The 27622-nt window shown below is 39.8% G+C and overlaps 1 protein-coding gene across 1 annotated transcript in view; it reads left to right on the forward strand.

The window, feature by feature from the left end:
• Positions 1-27622, forward strand: part of LOC127655014 (kalirin-like) — a 160823-nt gene that overhangs the window by 25827 nt on the left and 107374 nt on the right. The window contains 15 exon segments of the mRNA XM_052142608.1: positions 9612-9726; positions 12750-12865; positions 17588-17710; positions 17912-18091; positions 18307-18425; positions 18545-18611; positions 22034-22143; positions 22377-22446; positions 23470-23559; positions 23814-23906; positions 24008-24119; positions 24780-24970; positions 25411-25512; positions 26411-26553; positions 26684-26786. Of these exon segments, the coding sequence (XP_051998568.1) occupies positions 9612-9726; positions 12750-12865; positions 17588-17710; positions 17912-18091; positions 18307-18425; positions 18545-18611; positions 22034-22143; positions 22377-22446; positions 23470-23559; positions 23814-23906; positions 24008-24119; positions 24780-24970; positions 25411-25512; positions 26411-26553; positions 26684-26786 (1734 nt within the window).

Raw genomic sequence — 27622 nt, forward strand, 5'->3', positions numbered from 1 at the left:
TGTGCCTGTAGCTTGTAACAATTCACCTTACACTAAACAGCAAGGGAACAATACAACATGCAATCATAAGGTAACGGGCGGATCTAATAATACCTGCTGGGGTGATTACAGCCAACGGCTTGCTTACTTTCGTTAAATCACCCCTACATAAATCATATAAACAATCAATCAGCACTTGAACACACTCAAAATAATTATACATTAACGAAAAAAGTCCACATTAGCAAGATTCACAACGTGTATTTAAAGATATACCAAGTTTATATTGCGTCGAACAATACACAGTAGACACTGAAGGCGTGGCCACATTCCGACACATCAAACAAACATAGTGCAAACCTTATCACAATTTCCCACACACAATTAACCCCCAAACCCCAATGTCCCAGCGGATTAAATGTTCATTCAAACAACTCAAAATCCAGCTTGAATTAAGTGTCCTCCTCGATATTGAGTAGAAGAAAAAATACGACTAGGTGAAGCATGGCGAAACGCCGCAGTCCACAGTTAACTTACGCAACCTCGCCACAGTCTGTTTAGTCGTTTGGATGATGTAGCGAGTCCAGGAAAAATCATGCCATATAATCCATCAAAAATACTTTTGTCCCTTTGTTGTGTTCCCCTGGCAAACATTACACAGAACCCGCTAAACACACCGCTTCCCCGGGTACACTCCAGAGTCCGCCCCCACACGTCACTTCCCACTCTCCTTTTAAAACTTATCCAGTGGGCAAAACAATGAGTGAAGAAAAAAAATACATAAAGGAAAATCCTTACAACAATCCATGATTACACTATAGGCATCTGATTTAACAGTTCTTTTTTCTTTTTTTTTTTTTACATGTGAAGGAAAAACCAATACACACAAAGCATATTTACCCACACATTAAAAACTGTACATGAAGGCAGAATAGGTGACTATTACAAGCTTACAGGCAGCACTTGCGAAGTTACAAAAACCTAGAGCGTCAAACTTTTGACAAGATTGCTTGTGAGGAGGAGGAGTGCCTATTTAGTATAAAGTGGCTATGCAAATGGTTGAAACTATGAAACAGTTGGTCCTTAAAAAAATCTCAGGCTGCTAAATCTGTGTGTTTCATTTAGTCAAATACTGACATGGCAACATCACAGCTTAATGTTGTTAACTCCCAAGGTTTAGAATGGGTACAAACTTTTTATCAAAACTGGCTTTGTGTCGATCCCTGTCTAGGTAGAGCTGGTGTCAGTCTGTATATTAAAATACACAGGCACCACTCAGTTACCATTATCTGAGACGACCGCTACTGGTAGTCATGTACTTGTGACAGGATTTTAGATGGGTTTCGTTAATGTGCTACTACATCAAATTCATATCATATCAGACTTGGTGGCTGGCAGTGTAGTAGTCGGCGTGCCTATCCCTCTGGTTGCTTTTATTTTGGGTAACAATTTGGCTGGTGGAATATGTGTGGATTCGCTCTGTTGTTTGTCCTGAGGTTGTTCCTGTCCCACTTCTGTCTGGCCCAGAGGAGTGTGTTCAAAAGTTTCCATTTATGTCCTGTGCTGTCACATGGGCCCAGATGCAAAAACAAGCTGAATCTGTCGATGCCGAAATTAAAAACTTCAAAAGGAACTGTCTGTTGATGCAGAAGAATTGTCAACTGCTGGTACTGATGTTTCTCTGTCCTGTGCAGAGTTAATCTCTGCTCAAAAGTCTGATTCATCTGACTTTTGACATACTGTTCCTGGACAACTAGCCCTGCTGAAGGATCAATATCTGAATGAGAAATCATCCCGTAACTTAGTAAATGATGTAAGTGATTTTTGTTTTAGACTACATCACACCTGTGAAGTGGCTAAATAAAATCTAAAGGGTGGGCAAAAATAAATTAAGTGCTGGTATGACCGCAAGATGAAGGATTGAAAGTGATAAAGTATTCGTGATGTTGCCTATTCCTGGTTCTGCTCTCCACGCTCATTATGATTGTCCCGATGCAGTCAAGCGAAACGATTCTGAACAAGACTATGTGAATGCTACAACAGATTGTGTTGGTGATCACATCTGTGTCATCTTAATATGCTTAAGCCATATTATGAAAGAGAGGCGCTCCTGTAGCCTGATGGTACCTATCACTTTTGCACAGATTATCGTAAAATCAACAAAAAAATCTCACAAAATCTGATTGTTTCCCAATTAGGGCTACACAATTAATTGGAAAAAGAATCGCGATTACGATTACGGCTGCCACGATTATGTCATCGTGAAAACTGACGATTACAGCATTCAATTTAAGTCTACTCCTGTTGTGTCAATGGTTTCTATTTACAACATGTTTTTGCAGTGGATGAGTATTCTAACCAATCACTAACATGTCCATTGAGCTATGAAATGCCAATGGCCAATCAGAGCTGCTTAGATTAGTCCTCTGTCCTATCTGTAATGACAACTGATCCTAATACACAAGTTTTAAGCTGTCTGAATGCCAAGCTGATTGCTTTATGTTCTAGCTCTGTTCGCACAGCACACAGAAATTAATAAAAGAAGCTGTAGAACAAGAGCAAAAAGCACTTTGTAAATATTTTAGATTTTTTTCAAAATTGCATATTGCACCACTCACTTTTAATGTAGATGTTAAATACACTGCAAATGAGCCATCAAAGGTCTTACTGAACAGAGTAACTTGGTCGATTTAAATCAGCTGTTAATAAGTTTGAACATTGAATATGCATTATTATTTACTGTAGGTGGACTAATAATTTAAGCAGTAATTTAGCAATAATTCCATTTATTCTATACCATAGATATCAATTTACAATAATTTTCATTTGCCTTACCTTAACAAACATTATATACATTATAACAACAAATATTACAATATAATGCAATACAATATAATGCTTAAAAGAATCTAGAGCGCAGCTCATATCCACCATTGAAATCTGCTAATCTGAAGAACCACACGGTTGCTTACTTTGTGACGTCACGGTAATTAAACATTTTAATCGACATTGATAATCACAACTACAATATCTCGAGCAATAATCGACAATTATGATTTTTGCTATAATTGTGCAGCCCTATTCCCAATGTGATCGTGTGGGTTCTGCCATATTCATAAGCAAATTAAATTCATGACGTTTGAAATATTAATTAATTAAACTGTTAATTTACTGTTTTGCATCGGGTTTAAGTGTTTTTAATCCTTCAATCATAGTTGTTTTGCAAAGTTTGAATTATATTATGACTGATTCACATGCAATCCATGCTGACATTAGCCAAAAACATACATTCCACACTGAAATATGATGAAGACACATCCACAAGACGCACACACATAGTCCATAGCATGGTGTGAACTAAACACACAGATACAGCAACATCACCAGAAACGTATCAAAACAGTCAAAGATGTCCATCCAGCGCATTTTCATACAACAACATTTAAAAATAGTGCAGATGGGCAAAAGAACAATCAAGTCGCTGAGCAGTTGAATGAAGCCGAATGGCTTCCCCTTTTCAGAGTTGTAACTTGACATTGCGTATTTTCAAAGCGGCTCAAGATATGTGTCAGGCGGGAAAAGATGTCTGTCTAGTGCAGGGGTGCCCAGGGGTTTTGTGTGATAATCTACTTTTAAATGACCAACTCAATAAGATCTACCAACTAAAAAAATTCTAAAAAAGTTTAATTTAAAATAAGAAAATGCTTGTTGGGACTACTGCATGTATCCCTAAATGGAATTAATCTTCTAATTAATAAAAAAATATATAATAATGTTCAATGTTGATATCATTCAGTTTTAAAACTAAACCCAAAACACCTACAGCACAATAGATTACAATAGCCAGCATTTACCTTATTCTGATGACGAGTAAATATTGACCAGACGAGGTTTTGTTTATTCAGTTGCCATGACAACTAGGTTTGTGCATACTCACCTTCCAAGGACTTCTGTGAACAGAGCGTAAAATTGCGATGCTACTGCCCAGATTAATCGAATCAGACAGTTTTGCCTAATCCGGGCAGTAGCATCGAAATTTCGCGCTCTGTTCTCAGAAGTCCTGTAGAGCGATGTAGGGGCTGGCATTGTCCTCCTCCAGGAGGGGACCGATGAAGTGCACGCATTCCACTGCATTCAGCTCACAGAACTTTCTCCCCCAGAGTGATCTCGATCTCCATTACCATTTTGCATTCAACAACTTTTGCCTTCTGGCCGATGCTTCAGAGCTCTGAGCACCAGAACCGTCAGGCACAGGAACAGTTTTTTTCCCTCTAGCTATCCATCTAATATTTTTTTTTTTTATTATCTATATCTTGCTGCTGTTTTGTATTGTTTTTAGTATTGTTGTGCAATGGAAGCTCCTGTCACCAAGACAAATTCCTTGTATGTGTAAGCATACTTGTCAATAAAGCTGATGCTGATTCTGATTCCAAAAGACAATCAAACCTGGTGAAACATGAGCCTTATGTAGCCGTGAGACGTTCCATCACTTATTCCAAGCTTTATGATGTCACACAGGGCCAGCTCTAAATTCTATGATAACTACAGTATGACGCCAGTGTATGAATGCCACAGAGCAGGCACGTGCACATATACATTTACATTTATGCATTTGGCAGACGCTTTTATCCAAAGCGACTTACAGTGCAGTTATTACAGGGACAATCCCCCTGGAACAACCTGGAGTTAAGTGCCTTGCTCAAGGACACAATGGTGGTGGCCTTGGGGTTAGAACCTGTGACCTTCTGATTAACAGCCCTGTACTTTAGCCACTACGCCACCACCACTCCTACAGTAGACATCAAGGGGGGCTTGAGCACGTGCTCAAGGAGACATCAAAGGGGGCTTGAGCACGTGCCCTTTTTTCTGGGGTGTTTTTTTTTTTTTTATAAATAAATTAATATATATTCATGTTTGCGTACAGCTTCCCTGTCAAACAAATATATTTATTGAATAAAAAATCAAAACATTTTGTCGATACCCGCCCTCCATCCCTCCCTCCGCGTCGCGTACAGTGTCTCGACTTTACAGCTAATTAGCAAATATAGTTAACTTGTGTCTTGCTAACATTCATGACTCATGAGCTACTAGCTAATGTAATAGGTTAGCTATAGTCTAGCTAAGGCAATATATCATGGCCATACAGGCCAATATACTGTACTTATTGGAGACATTACAGGTGAATACAGTCAAATTTGTGTTTAATAACATCATCACAATCGCCACATTGATATGCAAATTAGGTGTTGACTAATTAAAATTAGATAATTTGCTTTATTTGTCAAGACACTGCAGGTGAATAGGATACAAGTCTCGAAATTGCAACCATTTTGGTCGCATATGCTCCCGAAATGTCATCTGGGCATCCTCAAAATATATTTGGGAGAATCTGTGTGAAAGCAAATAATTGTTGGGACACAACCGGTTTTCATTTGTCTACAAAATATTCGCTAATTACTGCACTATGTGCCTGATGTGAGCTGATACAGTGACCAGTCATCCGCTACATTCAACATTACATAACCAATTTAACTTTACATTCTTGATCTTTACATTCTTAAATCTAATGCAGCTTTTGGATTGGTTAATATTAGCCGTCAATCACTCCTTTTCACCGTGCTCCATGTCACTTGACAGGGAGCTAACTAGCATGCAAAATGTAAAGAGCTGAAGAGAGAAGATGAATAGAACACTGAGAGATTTCTTTTGTAAGCCGCCTAAAGTTACAGCTAATGTAACTCCTGAAGTTGGTGATGGCGATCATGTGGTGGATCCACCAGCAGAAAAGAAGGCTTACAGTTTTCGGAGTGAGTGGCTGAAAGACTTTTGAGTGTCTCTGCTATAAAAAAGGCTCACTGTAAAGTCTGTGACAGAGGTTGCAGGTAACACTGCCTTCGCCACTGAATCCACAAATTTTAAGCGCAAGAGCTTAATTAAACACGGGGAGAGTGCCAAGCACAAGAAATGCCAAAATCAGCGTGTGCCAAAGAATTCAGGATCAGGTTCGATTGTTGAAGCTTTTAATCACCAGGATGCTGCCGGACATTCCGCTCAATTGGCAGAGCTGAACGTGAAATTTAACACCACCATAGACGAGCTCACCTTTACTAAATTTAAACCCATGTTGCAGCTCATGAAAATGAACGGTGTTGAAATCAACATGACGTATGCAAATGACAAGTCATGTGCCAACATCATCGGCGTGATAGCAGATACCATCCGCGAGAACACCGCAGATAAAGTATCGTCAGCTCAGTACATCTCAATCATCAATGATGGAGACACCGAAATGCCTGTCAAGTAGTGTGTGATGGTGTATGTCCGCATCCTGCTTGATGGACAGCCCACAAACATCCTCGTCGGACATGTTGAGGTGGAACACACCAATGCTGATGGTGAGGATGTTTTGTAAAAAAATACATAGCCTATTTAGTTTTATATAGTAACACGTTGATTTACCTGCAGTAATCAATGGCAATATATTAGCCTACTATATTAAGGTCACTTGTAATATCACAATTAGTCAGTGTCTTACTGAACGTGTATGTTGGTTTTTCTATTCTAATTGGATTTATTTGGTAAATGTAATTGTTAAATTATTAATGATATTAGCCTTGTTTAAACAGCATTTAACCAGTGGGAATTATTTTAGGAATCTATGCAGCCACCAATCAAACGAAATCTGTTTATATATTGCGTGAGTGTGAGGGAATTCAAATAAATTGGTAAGGAAGTCAGAGTTGTGTTAATATTTTTTTATGTTTTGTTTAAAAAATTTTTTTTTACTAAATAATTATGCAAAGTGCCCTTTTTTTCCACTTGAGCCCCTGCCCCCAAAAATGTCTGTGCACGTCCCTGCCACAGAGGATTGTGCGCGCATGAGCAGAGTTGGTATAATAAATGCGCAAACTATAACTTTCGGTGCAGAGACACGTATCCGCTTTACAAGAATTGAACAACGTGATGAGTCACAATCAGTTTTGATCTACAACTTAACCAATACATTTAGATAAATATTGATGTATCAAGATGTGAATACAGTTTTAAGGAATTACATTTATAATGTATCGACACACATGGACCTCAGCATGTAACCACAATAATGATGTCAATCACAGCAACTTCTTAAGTATGAGCTGCCAATACCATGGGTGGGAGTGTTTGCATATGTGAACTGTGGGTGCATTGTATATTAATGTAGTGGTGCAAAGCATAAGTTGCTATTTTCCTGAGGAAAAAGTGCATTACCATAAAACGCTTTAATACCATGTCTTATCCCAGCGCAAATCCATATCCTGAACCATATTTTTCATGCGTATAAAAGGATCGTGTCCCATTTAACAAGGACGCTGTTAATGCACAAACTAATTTAAATCCATTTTTCTATTCTTCTAATTCATTACATACAGTCCATTTAAATTACCAACATCTTAGGATTGTGCTGTCTTTGTTTATATCGCTGGTGCTTGACAGGGAATGAACTATATAATAGAACACAGACATGCTGGAGAAACCTCGGAATTACACTTGACCCGATTAGGGCCTTGCGCACGTGATTTCGCCAAACCCACTTGCGCCTAGGCTTGTACAGTATCATACAGTACCAAATCTTCATGGCTATGTCCACTGACTTTGTGCTTGTGACTTATGGCAGAGCGCTGCACTTAAAAAAAGGGCCCAAAGTGACAACAAATCATATTCACAAGGGTATTATGCTATAAATGTGGTTTATCAAATCAATCAAATCAAAATCAAATCACTTTATTGTCACACTACCATGTACACAAGTGCAACAGTAGGTGAAATTCTTGTGTGCAGTTCCGAGCAACATAGCAGTCATGACAGTGACGAGACATATACCAATTACAATAAACAACATACTTACACAAAACAATTTACATATCAAATGTACACATACTTACACAAAACAATTTACAAATCAGATGTACACATACTTACACAACACAATAATTATATACAATGCAGAATATAGAACAGAATATACAATACAATACAATAAGTGGGAGTATATGAAATATATATGTGTATATATATATATATAGCAGTTGTATTGAGGAGAATATGTTGACAGTCCAGTGTGAGATTATAGATTAATAAAGTGCAGTGCTAATTATTGATCCTGATAGATCAAGAGTTCAACAGTCTGATTGCTTGGGGAAAAAGCTATCATGTAGTCGGCTGGTGCGGGTCCTGATGCTGCGATACCGCCTGCCTGATGGTAGCAGTGAGAACAGCCCATGACTCGGATGGCTGGAGTCTCTGATGATCCTCCGAGCTTTTTTCACACACCGCCTGGTGTATATGTCCTGGAGGGAGGGAAGCTCACCTCCGATGATGTTCCTGGCAGTTCAGCACCACCCTTTGCAGGGCTTTGCAGTTGTGCGCTGTGCTATTGCCGCACTCAGGCGGTGATGCAGCCAGTCAGGATGCTCTCTACAGTGCTGGTGTAGAACCGTGTGAGGATGTGGTGGTTCATTCCAAACTTCCTCAGCCGTCTCAGGAAGAAGAGGCGCTGGTGAGCCTTCTTCACAACGGCCTCAGTGTGGACGGACCATGTGAGTTCCTCAGTAATGTGGACACCGAGGAACTTGAAGCTGCTGACTCTCTCCAACGGTGCTCCATTGATGGTGATGGGGCTGTGTTCTCCGTCTTTCTTCCTGAAGTCCACAACAAGCTCCTTGGTTTTACTGACGTTGAGGGAGAGGTTGTGCTCCTGACACCAGCGTGTCAGAGTGTGCACCTCCTCTCTGTAGGCTCTTTCATCATTGTCAGTGATCAGACCTACCACCGTCGTATCGTCAGCAAACTTAATGATGGCATTGGAGCTATGTGTTGCCACACAGTCATGTGTGTACAGGGAATACAGGAGTGGGCTGAGAACACAGCCCTGCGGGGCTCCAGTGTTGAGGGTCAGTGATGAGGAGGTGTTGCTGCCCATTCTAACCACCTGACGTCTGCCTGACAGGAAATCCAGGATCCAGCTGCACAGCGAGCTGTTTAAGCCCAGAGCCCGGAGTTTCTCATCAAGCTTGGAGGGCACTATGGTGTTGAATGCTGAGCTGTAGTCTACAAACAGCATTCTCACATATGTGTTCCTTTTTCCAGGTGGGAGAGAGCAGTGTGTATTGTAGATGCAATGGCATCATCAGTGGAGCGGTTGTTGCGGTAGGCAAACTGCAATGGGTCCAAAGAGGGGGGCAGAACAGAGCAGATGTGATCTCTGATTAACCTCTCGAAGCATTTGCTGATGATGGGGGTCAGAGCAACAGGACGCCAGTCATTTAAGCATGTGATTATAGCTTGCTTCGGTACAGGCACAATGGTTGATGTTTTGAAGCATGTGGGGACTACAGACAGGGAGAGGGACAGATTGAAAATGTCCGTAAAAACACCAGCCAGTTGATTCGCGCACGCTCTGATGACATTTCTAGTTTTCTAGGTTTAGGGTTCAGTGATAGAATCTATAGTTCATATAGTATAAAAATCATTATGTCTAGGGAGAGTCCTCATAAGGATTGCCCCACCAATGCATGTGTGCGTGCGTGCGTGCGAGCGAGCACGTGCTGGTGTTTGTTAGATCTAAAAAAAAAAAAGTGTTCTGTGTTTTTCAGGCTTGTACTCTGGCCAGATGCAATGCTGAGGTTTTCCTCAAATACATCCACCGGAATAACGTCAGTTCTCAGGGCTCGTCTGGCAACACCCGTGGCCCTGAGCAACAGGTCAAAGGTCAGAGCTCATATTCTGGATTAATTACTGGTAGATCATATTTAGATATGCCCATCATGATATTGTCATGATTCCCTTGTTGTCTTCACCAGTTTTTGTCTAAAACTACACTTCCCACAATTCCCGGCCCTAATCACTGCCAGCCCTGTGTCATTGTTCTCACCTGATTGTCGTTTCTTATCATCATGTCTCCTGTGTATTTAAACCCTGCTGTTTCTCCACTCCTTGTCGATCGTTGTATGTTTCACTGTTGAATGTCAAATGTATGTTATGGTGTCTTTGACTGTGTTCCTGCCGTGGTTATTTCTAGTGTTTAAATTTGTTATCCCCTCGTGGATGTTTTGTTTGTTCCCTGTGTTTTGATTTATTCTGTGTTTTCTTGTTTATTTAATAAAAAGCTGCACCTAGATCCTCACTCCTCGTCTGCCCTCGTCTGCACTCGTAACAAAACGATCGACCATAAATGGATCTAGCAGCTTGCTTCACGTAACTGGCCCAGGCGGATTTGCCAATCCGCGAATACTCCTACTACTTCTCCACTGTGGCCGTCCACACCGGTTTCGATGACTCGAAGACCATCTACCGATTCGGACTACCAAAACGGCTGCATTGGGAATTGCCGGAGACCGGAGACTAAACCTGACAGGAGTATGTGAGTCTCGTCGTAGAGGAACTCGCTGGCGGGGAACCACCTCTCTCGATCCCGGCTCCCGCCCCTGGGCTCTCCGCGCCTGCCACGGCCAGCGAGCCAACGCCCACGCCTGCCTTGGCCAACGAGCCAGCGCTGCCAACTTCATCCGCCCGGAGGAGGAGGAGCGGAAAGGCTTCCGCTCCCCAGTTCACACCTGCCACGGTCAGTGAGCCAGCGCCTGTAGCCTCGAACATCAGTGAGCCAGCCCCTGTAGCCTCGACCGTCCCAGAGCCAGCGCCTGTAGCCTCGACCGTCCCAGAGCCAGCGCCTGTAGCCTCGACCGTCCCAGAGTCAGCACCTTTAAACATGACCGTCCCAGAGTCAGCACCTCCCAGGGCTCCGCCTCTCGAGCCACCCGAGCCTCCCAGGGCTCCGCCTCTCGAGCCACCCGAGCCTCCCAGGGCTCCGCCTCTCGGGCCTCCAGGGCTCTGCCCCTCGAGCCTTCCACGGCTCTGCCTCCCAGGGCTCCGCCTCCCGAGCCTCCCAGGGCTCCGCCTCCCGAGCCTCCCATGGCTCCGCCTACCAAGCCTCCAAGGGCTCCGACTCCCGAGCCTTCCACGGATCTGCCTTCCACGGCTCCGCCTCCTGAGCCTTTCACGGCTCCGCCTCCTGAGCCTCCTACGGCGCCACCTCCCTCAGCTCCGCCTCCAGAGCCTTCCAGGTCTCCGCCTCTAGAGCCTCCTACGGCACCACCTCCCTCAGCTCCGCCTCCCGAGCCTTCCACGGCTCCGCCTCTAGAGCCTCCTACGGCACCACCTCACTCGGCTCCGCCCCCAGAGCCTTCCAGGTCTCCGCATCCTGAGCCTTCAGAGCCTTCCATGGTTCCGTCTCCCATGGCTCCGTCTCCTGAATCACCCTCGGCTCCGCCACCCGAGCCTCCCTCAGCTCCGTCTCCTGAGCCTCCCTCGGCTCCGCCTTCCACGGCTCCGCCACCCGAGCCTTCCTCGGCTCTGCCTCCTGAGCCTCCCTCAGCTCCGCCTCCTGAGCCTCCCTCAGCTCTGCCTCCTGAGCCTCCAGAGCCTCCCTCAGCTCCACCTCCTGAGCCCCCCATGGCTCCGTCTCCTGAGCCTTCCTCGGCTCTGCCTCCAGAGCCTTCCATGGTTCCACCTCCCACGGCTCCGTCTCCCAAGTCACCCTCGGCTCCGCCTCCTGAGCCTCCCACGGCTCCGACTCCAGAGCCTTCTACGGTTCCACCTCCTGAGCCACCCATGGCTCTGCCACCTGGGCCTTCCACGGTTCCGCCCTCCATGACTCCGCTACCAGAAACTTCCATGGCTCTGCCTACCTCGGCTCCGCCCTCGGAGTTCCCCATGGCTGTCCTGTGGCCACCTCCCAAGCCTCCTGAACCTGTCCCTGCCCTGTGGCCGCCTCCCAGGCCCCCTGAACCTGTCCCTGTCCTGTGGCCGCCTCCCAGGCCTCCTGAACCTGTCCCTGCCCTGTGGCCGCCTCCCAGGCCACCTGACCCAGTCCCCGTCTTGTGCTCCCCGTGGACTGCCCGTCTGCTCCCTGTGCCCCCTTGGACTTCCTGTTTTCCCTCTGTGCCCCCTTGGACTCCCTGTCTGCCCCATGTGCCCCCTTGGACTGCCTTCTTGCTCTCTGTGCCCCCTTGGACTTCCTGTCTGCCCCCTGTGGCCCCTTGGACTGTCTGTTTGCCCCTTGTGCTCCCTTGGACTGTCTGTTTGCCCCTTGTGCCCTCTTTGGTCTGCCTGCCCCCCTCACTTCTTGGACGATTTTTGTTTTTTTGGGTATTCTTTTTTTTAAGAGCATCTGGAAGCCGCTCCTTTGAGGGGGGTTATGTCACGATTTCCTTGTTGTCTGCCCTGTGTTTCACCAGTTTTTGTCTAAAACTACACTTCCCAAAATTCCCGGCCCTAATCACTGCCAGCCCTGTGTCATTGTTCTCAACTGATTGTCGTTTGTTATCATCATGTCTCCTGTGTATTTAAACCCTGCTGTTTCGATCGTTGTATGTTTCACTGTTGAATGTCAAATGTATGTTATGGTGTCTTTGACTGTGTTCCTGCCGTGGTTATTTCTAGTGTTTAAATTTTTGTTATCCCCTCGTGGATGTTTTGTTTGTTCCCTGTGTTTTGATTTATTCCGTGTTTTCTTGTTTATTTAATAAAAAGCTGCACCTAGATCCTCACTCCTCTTCTGCCCTCATCTGCACACGTAACAGATATATGTTACTTTGATATGAGCGTGGCAGATTTTTTTCACTTGTTGTATTATCCCTCCATTTATTCAGACGTTAATTTATACATGTTACTGTAATTATAATATTGTCTCATCTATGTATGTAGACCTAAAACATGCATTGTGTGTTTTATAGCCATCCTGAATGAACTGCTGCAGACTGAGAACAGGGTTCTGCATTTCTGGACGATGAAGAAGCGATGTTTAGATCAGTGTCATCAGTATATAGTGTTTGAACGCAGTGCCAAACAGGTGAGTACACAGAGCTGCACTTTTCATGTGTGTTTTTGAGTAACTGCACTTTATTTGTTTGTAAGTGTGTTTCTCTTTGCACACTGTAAAAAGTTAAGGAGCTATTTCTAATGAATCTATCTCTTAAAAATGAATTTCGATGGTGTAAGTAACACACAAAAAAATTTTAGTAATCAGATTACGGTTACTGAGTTTCAGGTAAATAAATTACTTTTAAACAGTTAAACCTGTTAAACTTGGGTTAAACAGTTGTAAAACAGTATTATTTATGTCGTTAATAAATATGTAGTTACGTACTGTAGTTGTATGTTAATGTTCATATGTACATCTCCTCGACAGCTGATGGGCGTAAACCTCCTAACAATTCATTGTAAAGGAGAAACAAGTGTATGTCTTACATGTGACAAAGAACAAGGAGGAAATATAGACATTGTTTTGAAATTGTTGAGCAAAACAAATGAATGAAAAGCGTTTAAAAAATTCGACTAAAGTAATTAGTTATGTGATTACTTTTTCATTAAAGCAGTCAATAATGTAATCAAACTAGTAATTTTTAGTTGATTACTTTTTTGAGTAACTTACCCAACACTGAACCCAATGTAATCAGGTCGATTTAGTTATTTTAAATAATATTTTCATTTTAATAAAAACAGTAAATGTATGTTACCGCATGATGAACATTTTTAAGTTACCAGATAAAATGTGTGCCTCTATGTGTGTTTGTGTCATGATTTTACATATGTTGTCTCTTTATTCATGTGTCTGTCTTATGCATTCTTGCGTTCTCGTGGACTCGTTCAGTGTCATTATATACTGTCGAAGTTCAATTCCAAAACTCAAGAACTCAAGTACCGAGAATCCATAAAATTACCTTGATGTCTTCTTGATCAGGCCTAATATTAAGGATGCATCAGATGGTGACTTGTTGGCAAGTACCCATTTGAAGTCCCAGATGTCCTAGCAGCACTACGGAGGCAGATAAGGGACATTTATCATTGTGTTTTCCCTCAAACGAATTCCGCATTAAGATCGTGGAAGTCTGACGGCTTGTGAGTCATTATACATTTGTTGTTTTTTGGGGCATCATTTTAATACAGTAATAAACATGGAGGAAATTAATGTTAACAGACATTTTTCATTTAACTTGTCACTAGTCCTGTAAAACCTCACTTGTGTGATTATATTAATGCTGTCACTGGTGTAATAATGCCAGTACTTCTCTCACTGACTACAAATGTGCTGGGATGATCACTTGTGCAACAGGAAGAATGCAATAGATGTGTTCTATGTCCTCCTGTCTTTCCGAGCTTGTTCTTACAAGGTAGCATGCCACGGCAAGACTGCTCTTAATAAGAATGCAAGTCATTTCTCTGCGTTCTGAGCATTGAGAAACACCCTTTGGGTTTTGTCATGGCTCTTATTTTGAAGTTTATTAGTCTATGTTCTATCTTTCTACCCGGTTCCCTTTATTCCCTTTGTGTTTAAGTTGCTGAATTCAAGTGCACCTGGGAAGCTCGTACCTCCATGTTGGGCATCTGTTACTACAACATGTCATGCATTCAAGTGGGAAACAAAATAAGGATGCCAAAGTCAAACTAAATCACAATGAGTGATGGCAAAAGCTCTTTTTCTGTTGTACCGGTGAATAAACCTGCATCACTTATACACAATGTATATGTTTCATCAATGCATGGTATCTAAAAAAATATTAATTAATTAGCATAAAAAAAAACTGCAAAGGGACTGTCATATATAACAAATCCATATTTTTTAAATAAAGTACCGAGTTAAAATAATTTAGCAAAATTATTAATTTCCCATTTGTAAATACAACTTTGCTGGGTCATTCATTTGCTCTGAACTCGTAATTGAGATATTTCAGTCTCAACTTGAAGGGCATATAATTTTTATATATATGTGTATATATATATATATATGTATATGTATGTGTGTATATATATATATATATATATATATATACACGTGTGTGTGTGTGTGTGTGTATATACATGTGTGTGTGTGTGTGTGTGTGTTTGTGTGTGTGTGTGTGTGTGTATGTATATATATATATATATATATATATATATATATATACACTCACTTAAAGGATTATTAGGAACACCTGTTCAGTTTCTCATTAATGCAATTATCTAATCAACCAATCACATGGCAGTTGCTTCAATGCATTTAGGGGTGTGGTCCTGTTCAAGACAATCTCCTGAACTCCAAACTGAATGTCAGAATGGGAAAGCGCAATTTTGAGCGTGGCATAGTTGTTGGTGCCAGACGGGCCGGTCTGAGTATTTCACAATCTGCTCAGTTACTGGGATTTTCACGCACAACCATTTCTAGGGTTTAAAAAGAATGGTGTGAAAAGGGAAAAACATCCAGTATGTGGCAGTCCTGTGGGCGAAAATGCCTTGTTGATGCTAGAGGTCAGAGGAGAATGGGCCGACTGATTCATGCTGATAGAAGAGCAACTTTGCTTGAAATAACCACTCGTTACAGCCGAAGTATGCAGCAAAGCATTTGTGAAGCCACAACACGCACAACCTTGAGGCGGATGGGCTACAACAGCAGAAGACCCCACTGGGTACCACTCATCTCCACTACAAATAGGAAAAAGAGGCTACAATTTGCAAGAGCTCACCAAAATTGGACAGTTGAAGACTGGAAAAATGTTGTCTGGTCTGATGAGTCTCGATTTCTGTTGAGACATGGTAGAGTCAGAATTTGGCATAAACAGAATGAGAACATGGATCCATCATGCCTTGTTACCACTGTGCAGGCTGATGGTGGTGGTGTAATGGTGTGGGGGATGTTTTCTTGGCACACTTTAGGCCTCTTATTGCCAATTGTTTAAATGTCACGGCCTACCTGAGCATTGTTTCTGACCATGTCCATCCCTTTATGGCCACCATGTACCCATCCTCTGATGGCTACTTCCAGCAGGATAGTGCACCATGTCACAAAGCTCGAATCATTTCAAACTGGTTTCTTGAACATGACAATGAGTTCACTGTACTAAAATGGCCCCCACAGTCACCAGATCTCAACCCAATAGAGCATCTTTGGGATGTGGTGGAATGGGAGCTTCGTGCCCTGGATGTGCATCCCACAAATCTCCATCAACTGCAAGATGCTATCCTATCAATATGGGCCAACATTTCTAAAGAATGCTTTCAGCACCTTGTTGAATTAATGCCACGTAGAATTAAGGCAGTTCTGAAGGCGAAAGGGGGTCAAACACAGTATTAGTATGGTGTTCCTAATAATCCTTTAGGTGAGTGTGTATATATATATATATATATATATATATATATATGTTTGCCTTGCCCTTTAGTCAAGCGTTGCTATTGTAATGAGTTTGTTTGTGTTCTTGTGCTCCTGGTTTCTCTGCTTATTAATCTGCACTTGTGTCTCACATACTAACTGCCTCAAGGAATCATTAAAGTGTGTATTTGCATGCATATCAATAACTAATGTATGTGTACACTTTACAAAGTGGTAACCTGCAATTGATACCTTTTAGGATTTATTTCTACATGACTTGACTCATAAAAATGTGTTTTGTTGGTGTAACCGAATGTAGTCTGATTTAATTTTGTTGAATTATACACTGATAAAATAATAACCTAAAAATGTGCTTCATGTGGTAACATCTAAATGAACTGTTTTTATAATAAATATTACTTCATTTGAATTTCACAATTTCTATTTCTAATTTCAAAATAGCTTTATTGTTACAATGAAGGCTCTACATTGTCAACAAATATCTAAACAGTATAAAGGCATTATGGTAACACTATGCATTAATGTTCCATTTGTTAAGGGTTTATAAAGGGGTTAATTAATAACTAGTAAGTCATTAACAAATGCATTATAAATCATTTATATGCCATTATAACAACATGCAGAAAAGGGGCAGCTTTCATCGGATCCTTCCCAAATAGTGATAATTGTATTAATCAAAAACATAAAATGCATAAAATTATTTGTCACAATGCAGCAAAAATAGACTATTATAGTGAGATTAAAAGGAGGGATTATGTAATTTTGCTTCAGTCAATTGTGTTGATATGAATTATTATAATGTCTTGACTTCATACCCATTCACAGCATATATCATATAATAAAGCCTGAAGACCATTAAACCATACTGAACTTTATGTACATAGGTTTCTAATGTTTACAACTCCTTAATAAATGGTTCATATTTGTCCACTTTACATTAAGGTACATTTTCATATATTACTAATGTTGAATAAGTGCTATTAAGCATGTAAGGCAGGTAAGAGGCAGTGGCTCACTATTTGGCCGGTATTGCATGACATTTATTTGGAAATAAATTATTAGTCATTAAAAAAACCTTTATAATCCAATAAAAACAAAGGAAATATTAATGTAGTGTTACCCACATTATAAACATATTAAAAGTGATATTTTTAAGATAGTACTGCTTGCGCCAGTTTGTATGAATATCATATCTATGTTTATCTTTATATTTCATCTAGTTTTCTTCAACTGTGTGTTTTCTGATTAATGGCAAATTTTCCATTTCATTCATAGGATGCCTATCTGAAAAGTCTCGGTTGAGTGTTTGACCTTTGGAAGAGGTTTATGTTTGTGTTTGGACTCAAACATCTCACAGAGACTTCAGAAGTATATATTGAGATTGTGATTGGTGTGTTGATCTGAATGATGATTTGATGGTGTCTCTAGGCATTAGAGTGGATAGAGGAGGCTGGAGAGGTCTACCTCACCACGCACACCAGCCCTGGAGACTCAGTGGAGAAAACTCAGGAACTGCTGAAAGAATATGAAGAGTTCCGCATCTCCGCCAGGGTACAGAGACACAAACCTCCCTTCTCTCTCACAACAGCCTAACATGTCACATAAGGCCAAATAAAACATGTACTTTTCACCAAGGACATTTAAAGATCTGTCTTTAGACATAACTTCTGTTTGTTTGCACTAATATGAAGTGTAAATGATCAAACCAAACACTCAAGACACTCACACACATCATATTCGTATGTCACACAGCAAACTAAGGAGAAAGTGAAGATGTTGATCCAGTTGGTAGATAATTTTGTGGAGAAGGGATACATGCATGTCACAGAGCTGAAGAAATGGGTGTCGACAGTGGACAAGCGTTACAGGGATTTCTCCCTGCGTATGGGCAAATATTGCAGTCTGGAGAACACGCTGGGCATTAGTTCTAAGGTACACCACCATTTGTCCATATATTACCTGAATACAACCTTTTAGACAGGCAGAACTGTATTGATATTCCTCAAACTTTCTGGTTAGGGTTTTAGACTCCAATCATACTTTGTAGATAATTTCAGTTTTAGGTTGGTTCTAGCTCACTCGCGCTCTCTCTCTCTCTCTCTCTCTCTCTCTCTCTCTCTCTCTCTCTATGTGCCTGTGTGTTTCAGGATAATAAGGAGATGGAGTTGGATATCATTCCTGCCAGTCTGACTGACACCGAGGTCAAATTGCGTGACCCCAACCATGAGGTGAATGAGGAGAAGAGGAAATCAGCCCGCAAGAAAGAGTAAGGAAAGAAGAAAGCCTCAAGGAAAACAACAACAAAAACACTGCTGTGGGGTCAAACTGTACTGTCACGACATATGATGTACAGTTGTAATCAGTTTCTTGTTTGTGTTGTTAAAGGTTTATAATCGCAGAGCTGTTACAGACAGAAAAGGCCTATGTGAGGGACTTAAATTAATGTTTAGAGGTAAGTGATTCTATCATATTCATGATGATCATTTAAATTTTTTGTATCGTATAGGCACAGCAGAAGCAACATGATAAAACGGGAAGTCGGCATGCTGTTTCTGAAGGTTCCAGTACCCTAGGAACTGCAACAGTATGCCGACTCCCTGACATGCCTTCTCTCCCATCTCACATGTTTAAAACATCTCAACAACAATTACTTTGTTAGCATGTTGCATCAGTTGCATGGGAGACCACAAATCAAACCCCATTCAAATGAGGAAGTAATCACGTTTGTTTAAACAATCATGAGCGTGATAAGGGGTTGCATTTTTATCCCTAACATTGCATTTTGTCTCTACTAATGGTCAGGGTTATATTTGTAGATTAAATTAAATGAGCATTTCTCTTCACTGTTTTCAGTAGAAAACAAGAATTTTTACAACTGGCTTCTGGTGACCTCTCCTGGATATAAAAGGATGTCACACATGTTTATATGTTCTGAAACACTTACCGATTTAGCCTCTGGGGGCAGTGTTTTCAAATTCGTTCAACGTATACCGATTTCAGCTAAAGAAAAATCGTCACACACATGCCAATTTTTATGTGAGATCAGGCTGGCAGAAGCAAAAGAGCGCAACGGTCAGGTTCTGGAAGTAAAAATATCATTCTTTTTTTTCCCTTACGGGAACTGATTTGAACTAGAACTAACCTTTAAAAATATATCGTGAGCTCTTAGGTTGTTAATTGATGTTATATGCTTCTGTTGAAGCCATCAGTGTTATTTCAACTCCAAAAAAAAAAGTGTTTAATAGCAGAATTCCTGGTTAAGAACTACTGAACTACTCTCCCATGATGCACTGTGAATGGTGCAATCAAGCTGATCTTCCTACACTCTAATTAAACTACTTGCCAAACTATTTAAAAAGAAATGTTTTAAGTATATTGTTGCAATGCTTATAATCAACAACTTTAAATAAACTGTTTTTTATTTACCCATCATTTTAAATCTGTAATATGGAAAAAAATTTGGGTTACAATTAACAAAAGTTCATTATTGGTACATAAAAAATGAATGTTCAAAACCATGTCCTTGTCTTACCCTGATTCGCTACAGTAAGCCTACAATAATAATTTTTATTTTGAGTGAATTGGAGTTGTCGTGTCGGATTTGGTGCAAAATCACAGGCATATGTCATTCATCCTTGCGTGTTTACGTCACATCTATAAGCTGCGAAAGAAGATCCAGCTGTGTCACGAGAAGTGGAAAGCGAGTGCGACAGCTGTTCAGTCAGTCCAGTTACCGTTTCAGGAGTCAGGACAGCAGCAGAGTAAAATCATTCTCCTATTGAATTTACTGTTTTTTTACTGTTTGGTGTTATTTAGTTTCTATAATGCTTGGATAGGTTTTCTGGTAGGGTTGTTGAAGCTTATAGTGTTTGTCAATCATTTATGAATCAAACATCACTCATGTGAACCGATCGAAATGTGTTTACAAGTTTCGTTTTTGTTTTTTCAGTGAAGTTACTGTTACAATCTTACTAATATTCATGACTTATGAGTATTTTATAATGTTGCTGCAGTTTCGAGATTCCTAAATTGTGTGTCTCTAAAGGTTTGTGCCGCTGTTTTCTTGGGCTATTTTTTCTTTTTATCTCAGTCACAGAAATTCACAAGTTGTCACTTGACATTGTCCTTGTTGCAGAAAAATGTAAAGTGGTTTATTTGTATTTATTTGCCTGACTAAGACCTAGTGGTCTCGGAGCAATAAATCCGTGTACAGACACTTGCCATTTTATCCTTTTAGCAGATGTTTAAACGGATCTAAATGCCACTTTATATATATATATATATATATATATATATGGTATATGAATATATACCTTATATATATGAATGTATGCTCATCTTAAGTTGTCTATAAATCTCTCCAAATAAACAATTGAAAATGTAAAATTAATGTGTATTGTGTAGTGAATAAAATGCTTTAAGAATTGTATTAAAATATAATTAATGGTGTTGTTTATCTTCTTCAAAGTACTATATCAGTTATAATTGTTTAAGTGAATAACATTATATCAACATGAAAATAGCTCGTCATGAATCCTTGAGATTCAGTCGAGCAGTGCCTAATTACAACTGATGTAAAGTGTTCCTCCGCAAGTAACATTTGTGCTTTAACCATTAAAGGGCCAAATGTTACATAGTGTAGCTTTAACTCCATTCACAACGCGTCATGGGATTATAGTTCAATCCCTCCTTAAAGACATTAACTACACACATCTTGTATCTTTGTCTTTTTGTCTGATTTTCAAATATATATTTTTTGTTTGTTTTTTTTTTTTTGCTTCAAATCAAAATGTGTAATGTTGAGATTCGCCTCAGGGCTGGATGGATTGGGTCATGGCTTAAAACTCTTTTATGAAAGATTTTATAAAATCTCCAAGGAAAAAAAATGGGAAAAATTCTTCTGGAACCAAGACTGTTTCTAGCCACTCTGGAATATTTGCTTGTGGTTGGTCAATTGTGGCATTCTGCAGTTAAATATTTTTGTATGACTGTATAATTGAACTGGTCCTGATCACACTGTCAGGGTTATTTTATATAATGACAGGATGAATGTACATTATCCCAACATCTATTTCAAAGCATGAAAAGGATGTGGAGGATTCAGTTAAATCAGACTTTAGTTTAGGATTTAGCAATAAAGAAATCATTGATCTTTTGGTGCATCAGCACAGAGTTATTAAGTGTCCGGACACTGCAGCTGTTGTGTAGGAAATTGAATTTATTCAGGAGAAAGAACCAGACAGACATCCGTGCAGTCCCGCTCAGCGCAAGTGATACTTGGTCTGGATTGTTGGTTTTTGATTTCAGATCAATACTATAACTGAGAGGATGTTACCAAATACTGAACAATGTCTTGAAATGGGCCTATATAATATAATTCACAGAAGTACCAGTTATTTTTTTCCTTTCACTTGTGTGTAAGCCTATATATCCTGCGTCCCTTGACAGGCGGCCACAGGTTGAAAACTCCTGTACTAATGCACACCTCATTCACAAACAGACACAAAAACTTCCCATAAATTGAGCTCTGCTAATTAACAACAAAGTTGAATAGCCAATGTTATCTCTCTGGTTAGGTGTTTGCTGTATCCAAAGATCCAGTCAAATGCTGTTGTCCACCACATCACTTTGATGTTACTTTCCTTACAACTTATTCTCTAAATATTCTGAATATTTTTTTCATGCAAACTAAGGAGAAAGTGAAGATGTTGATCCAGTTGGCAGATAATTTTGTGGAGAAGGGACACATGCATGTCACAGAGCGGAAGAAATGTTACAGAAAACATGTTACACATGTACAGTGTAAATGTAAAATTATATGCACAGAAAGCTAAATGTCTTTGTCACATCTCTTGTGTGTGTTGGTTTTATTAGACATATCTTTGGGAGATGACCAGTGGAGTGGAGGAAGTACCTTCAGGAATTGCCAATAAAGAACACATCATCTTCGGAAACATTCAAGAGATTTACGACTTCCACAATAAGTCGGTTTCTGCACATTCAATAAAGCAAACATTAACAAAATTATTTACATTTTACCAGCATATAGATGGTTCTCTTATTATAACAAATAAAGAGAGACATAATATGCTTTCCAATAAAATTATAGGCTTAATATGCAGATTTGTGTGCTATGACTATGTGTTTTCCATGAGATATGGAAATGAGCTGCAGTAGAGTTTAAAGCTCATTTGCATATTGTTTTGTTGTGTTGTAGTATATTTCTAAAAGAGCTGATCAATTATGAGCAGTTACCAGAGGATGTGGGCCATTGCTTTGTCACATGGGTCAGTAAAACATATGTTTATCAAACACCTGCATGCCATTTTAATTGCTATAGAAGTGATTATCACGAGTAGCGTTGTGCATGTATGCAAATATTCAGTTCAAATGTACAGCTACAAATTAGAGATACACTCACTGAGCACTTTATTAGGTACACCTGTACACCTATTTATTCATGTAATAGTCTAATCAGCCAATCATGTTGCAGCAGTGCATAAAATCATGTAGATATGGGTCAGGAGCTTCAGTTAATGTTCACATCAACCATCAGAATGGGGAAAAATGTGATTTCTGCGATTTCAACTGTGGCATGGTTGTTGGTGGTAGATGGGCTGGTTTGAGTATTTCTGTAACAGCAGATCTCCTGGGATTTTCAAACACAACAGTCTCTAGAATTTACTCTGAATGGTGCGAAAAGTGAAAAAAAAACATCCAGCAAGCGGCAGTTCTGCGGACAGAAATGCCTTGTTAAAAAGAGGTACAGGAAACTGATAATGGCCAGACTGGTTTGAGCTGGCAGAAAGTCTTTGGTAACTCGGATAACCACTCTGTACGATTGTAGTGAGCAGAATAACATCTCAGAATGCACAACACATCGAACCTTGAGGGGATGGGCTACAACAGCAGAAAACCATGTCGGGCACTTTATTAAGGCCATAGTGTTACTATTAAAGTTCTCAGTGAGTGTATATGATATATCCACCATATTTATGACATAGTGACCAATTTTTGCTGTATTTTTTAACCATTAACTTGAGTGTATTATTACGTTGATATTGAAACAGGCAACACAGGGCTTTTGTCCAGTTCAGACAGTAAGCCTAAATTAGCCAAAATCAGTAAATAATTCAGCACCAGCTTACCATTTTATCAGATGAGAAATTATAACAGGTGTGCAGCTAAAAATTTATTTGACATTCTGTAATCATAGACAGATTCGTTAAAATTGTTTAAAATGAAACTGTGGGCACGTTTTTACTTTGTCTTTGACATGCCAATATCATGCATGTGTTTTTGTGTTTCAGGCTGATAAGTTTAATGTTTATGTCACATATTGCAAAAATAAACCGGATTCAAGTCAGCTCATTCTGGAACATGCTGGGAGTTTTTTTGATGTAAGTACATATGCATTTGCTTTCATATTTCTGTTTTTAAGTGTTATCACCTAAACTCAAATGGCATGTTGTATGTACATGATCAACAGAGGTCAGTAGATGGAGCCAGTGAGTCACTCACTCTGGACATGTCACTGCAGCACAAGGGAGTGAATAGTTATAGAAATAGTTGACATAGGTCAGTGTGTGTATGAGAATGATGTGCTATATCATAATTATTGTGTATTATAATTGGTTTTGTGTGTTCTGAGCAGGAGATACAGAAAAGACATGGTCTGACCAACTCTATATCATCATACCTCATCAAACCTGTGCAGAGAATCACCAAATACCAGCTGCTGCTCAAGGTACTATACATGAGTGTTTGTTTCCTTGTGTCAACACATTCAGACCGAAGGTCAAAGTGTTAATTGTTGTGTAGTGTTCAGTACACTCTGTATGTCTGCAGGAGCTGCTGTCCTGCTGTGAAGAGGGCAAAGGTGAAATTAAAGATGGTCTGGAGGTCATGCTGAGTGTGCCAAAGAGAGCCAACGATGCCATGCATCTCAGCATGCTAGAGGGTAAACACATAGACAGATGCAAAAACAAACATTTACTTTTTTAGGAAGAGCTGCACACTACTATACTACACTTACTACTTTTGCAGTGGTCAGTATGTATACTGTGTTTAGTATGCAAACTGAATTTGTAGTATGAATGGAATACCTGGATGACCAAATATGTTTGCTAAAATGTGCAGCATACAACAGAGCAGCCAATGAAACAGAAACCTGGTGTCTCGAGGTGGGTTTTTAACTTGACACATAGTCTTAGAAATGCAGCTGTCCTGTTCGAGACACTGAAAAAAACAGCAAGACGCGGTGACACAATGATCAAAGATGTCTGTCCAGTGCGTTTACATAGAAATATAATGTAAAACCCTATTTGTCTGATAATAATAATAATAATAAATTTTTTAAATACATTTTAAAATTATATAATTTACTTTATTTATTTATGTGACAGTTTATTATTAAATATTGTTTTATTATTTAATCAGCATTATTGTTATTTTTAAATTTAAAAAACCAAACCTGACCTGAAACCTCACTGTTTTTAAGGTTCCATCGTCCTTGGGTCAGGTAGCAGACCTTTTTACATATCTTTTTTGACCTATTATTTGATTTTTTTCTACTGATACTTGCATAACTCATATGAAATATGACCCTTTGTTTCCTCAGGTTTTGATGAGAATCTGGATGTCCATGGTGAACTCATTCTGCAGGATACCTTCCAGGTGTGGGACCCCAAATCGCTGATCCGTAAGGGACGAGACCGACACCTCTTCCTGTTTGAGATCTCCCTCGTCTTCAGCAAAGAGATTAAAGACTCGGCGGGACGATCGAAATACATCTACAAGAACAAACTACTGGTACTTCAGAAACATTCACTAGATACACTTTTTAGCTCTGTTTCAAAACCTAGCGAGCTGCCTTCCTAGACAACATTTTAAAGCAACATATTGTTGCCATAATCTTAATGCAAATGCTGTTTCAAACAGTTGACAGCAACATTGTGCTGGCTTGTAAAATACCTTGTTTTGTCATATTCTAAAGCAGCATCACGTGTCCTTCACAGCATGCATTTCAATGAGCTCGGTGGAATCAATAGATTGTTTCAATAGATTGACGAGCCTAGTTTTAATAAACGGAATGTTAGAAGATATCTATAGCATATCAAATTCTTCATATTAATTTTTTTATTGGTACAGTCTAATACCTTTGTATTGCACTTTGATGTCATTTTAAATAAATGTTCCCAAAATACTGAATACATTTTTACAGATTGTGTGTAATGTTGTGATGTTTTCAGACGTCTAACATGGGTGTCACAGAGCATGTGGAGGGCGAACCATGTAAATTTGCTCTCTGGGTTGGCCGCACACCCTCATCAGACAACAAAACTGTCTTAAAGGTACACTTCACAGACTGTTTTTAATGTTAATTTTAATATTAAATGTGTAGTTCACCCAAAAATGAAAATTCTCTCATCATTTACCCTCAGGCCATCCCAGATGTGCATGACTTTCTTCTGCAGAACACAAATTAAGATTTTTAGAAAAATATCTCAGCTCTGTAAGTCCTTTCAATTCAAGTGAATGGTGGCCGGAACTGGGAAACTCCAAAAAGCAAATAAAGGCAGCATAAAAGTAATTCATACATCTTTAGTATTTAAATCCATATCTTATGAAGCGATATGATTGGTGTGGGTGAGAAACACTCTTTTTACTATAAATCTCCACTTCCACTTTTATTTTCACATTCATCTTCTTTTGTATTTGGTGATTCAAAGTCTTTGTGCTTATCGCTAACTACTGGGCAGGGAGGAGAATTTATATTAATTTAAAGCTTCAGAAGGTATAGATTTAACCACTGGAGTTGTGAGTATTAATTTTATGCTGCCTTTATGTGCTTTTTGGAGCTTCAAAGTTCTGGCCACCATTCACTTGCATTGTAGGGACCTACAGATCTAAAATATTCTTTTAAAAATCTTTGTGTTTTGCAGTAGAAAGAAAGTCATACACAAATGGGATGGCAAGAGAGTGAGTAAATGATGAGAGAATTTTAATTTTGAGTGAACTATCCCTTAAATTATTTTATGATTTACTAAATTAGAGCATCAATGTCTTTTAATTTTGACATGCTCCCTTTATTGAAATGGCTTGAGAACAAATCGCTGTAGAACAAAGTACAAAAATATAGATAAATCGGGTCGTACATTTTCCACAGTTGTGCATTGTTGTGTTGTCCTGAAGGGTTCTAGTATGGACATGTGACATAAATGTGTGTGATTGTGTTTGTTTTCTCTCCAGGCATCCAGTATAGAGGTGAAGCAAGAGTGGATCAAGAACATTCGTGAGGTAATTCAGGAAAGAATCATTCACCTGAAGGGGGCACAAAAGGAGCCAATCTATGCTCCCAAAACCCCTGTCAAACCCCGCAACAACAGCAAGAGGTCAGACACATCTCAACAATAAATACTGTAATATGACATGCTTACCTGTTGTACTGGACAGTTATTTTAAATTTAACAGAACACACAGTGTTCACTTCTGTTGAAAATGAAAATGTGTGTGTGTTTGTAGGGATGCCGGTGAAGATGCAGACAGTCAGGGTGATGGCAGCAGTCAGCCAGACACCATCTCCATTGCCTCCAGAACCTCTCAAAACACTGTGGACAGTGACAAGGTACAGCACAAACACAGTTATCTGACCTCTGCTCTATATTTCAGTAGTAAACATTAAAGGGATAGTTCAACCATAATGAAAAGTCTGTCATCATTTATTCACCCTCATGCTGTTCCAACCCTGTATGACATTATTTCTTCTGTGGAACACAACAGGAAATGTTTGACAGAATGATGTCCTCAGTCATCTTTCACTTTCATTGGATCTTTTTCCATACAATGAAAGTGAATGGTGACTTAAGCTAACATTCTAATTTTGTTTTCCATGGAAAAAAGAAAGTCATATTGGTTTGAAACAAATGAGAGCAAGTAAATGATGACAGAATTGTCCTTTTTTGAGTAAATTATCCTTGTAGGACGCTACAAAAAGAGTGCATATGGAGTTTGGCTGTATTTTAGTGGGACTGTTTTTTTGTCAGTAATTTTAAGGTAAATATCACTTGTGAACAGAATATTTTGATTGGGCCTCAATTCCAATCAAGCTGTAATTCTGCCAAATTATGCAAAATATCGTAAATATGATGTTTTAGAATTTAGAATGCTTAAAATGTTGACTATGAAATTAGTCTTAGTGTGACAAAGGAGTCAACCATTTCATTAGATGGTAGTATACTAATACTATTAAAAATATAGGCTACTTGTTAGTATGCATGTTGATCCAAGAAGGCGGCGCAGTAGCACGCAGTAGTCGCTCTGGATCCATAATGGTGCTATTTTTGTTACTTAGTTTGAATTTTACGGCACATGGACATCGGAGCAACCGGTGTTCGTGTTTACCATCACCAGACACTACTCAAATATAAGATTCATGCAACAACCCAGCTGCATGATGAGCTG

This window comes from Xyrauchen texanus, chromosome 14, assembly GCF_025860055.1.
Source record: "Xyrauchen texanus isolate HMW12.3.18 chromosome 14, RBS_HiC_50CHRs, whole genome shotgun sequence".
In the NCBI taxonomy this organism is placed as follows: domain Eukaryota; kingdom Metazoa; phylum Chordata; class Actinopteri; order Cypriniformes; family Catostomidae; genus Xyrauchen; species Xyrauchen texanus.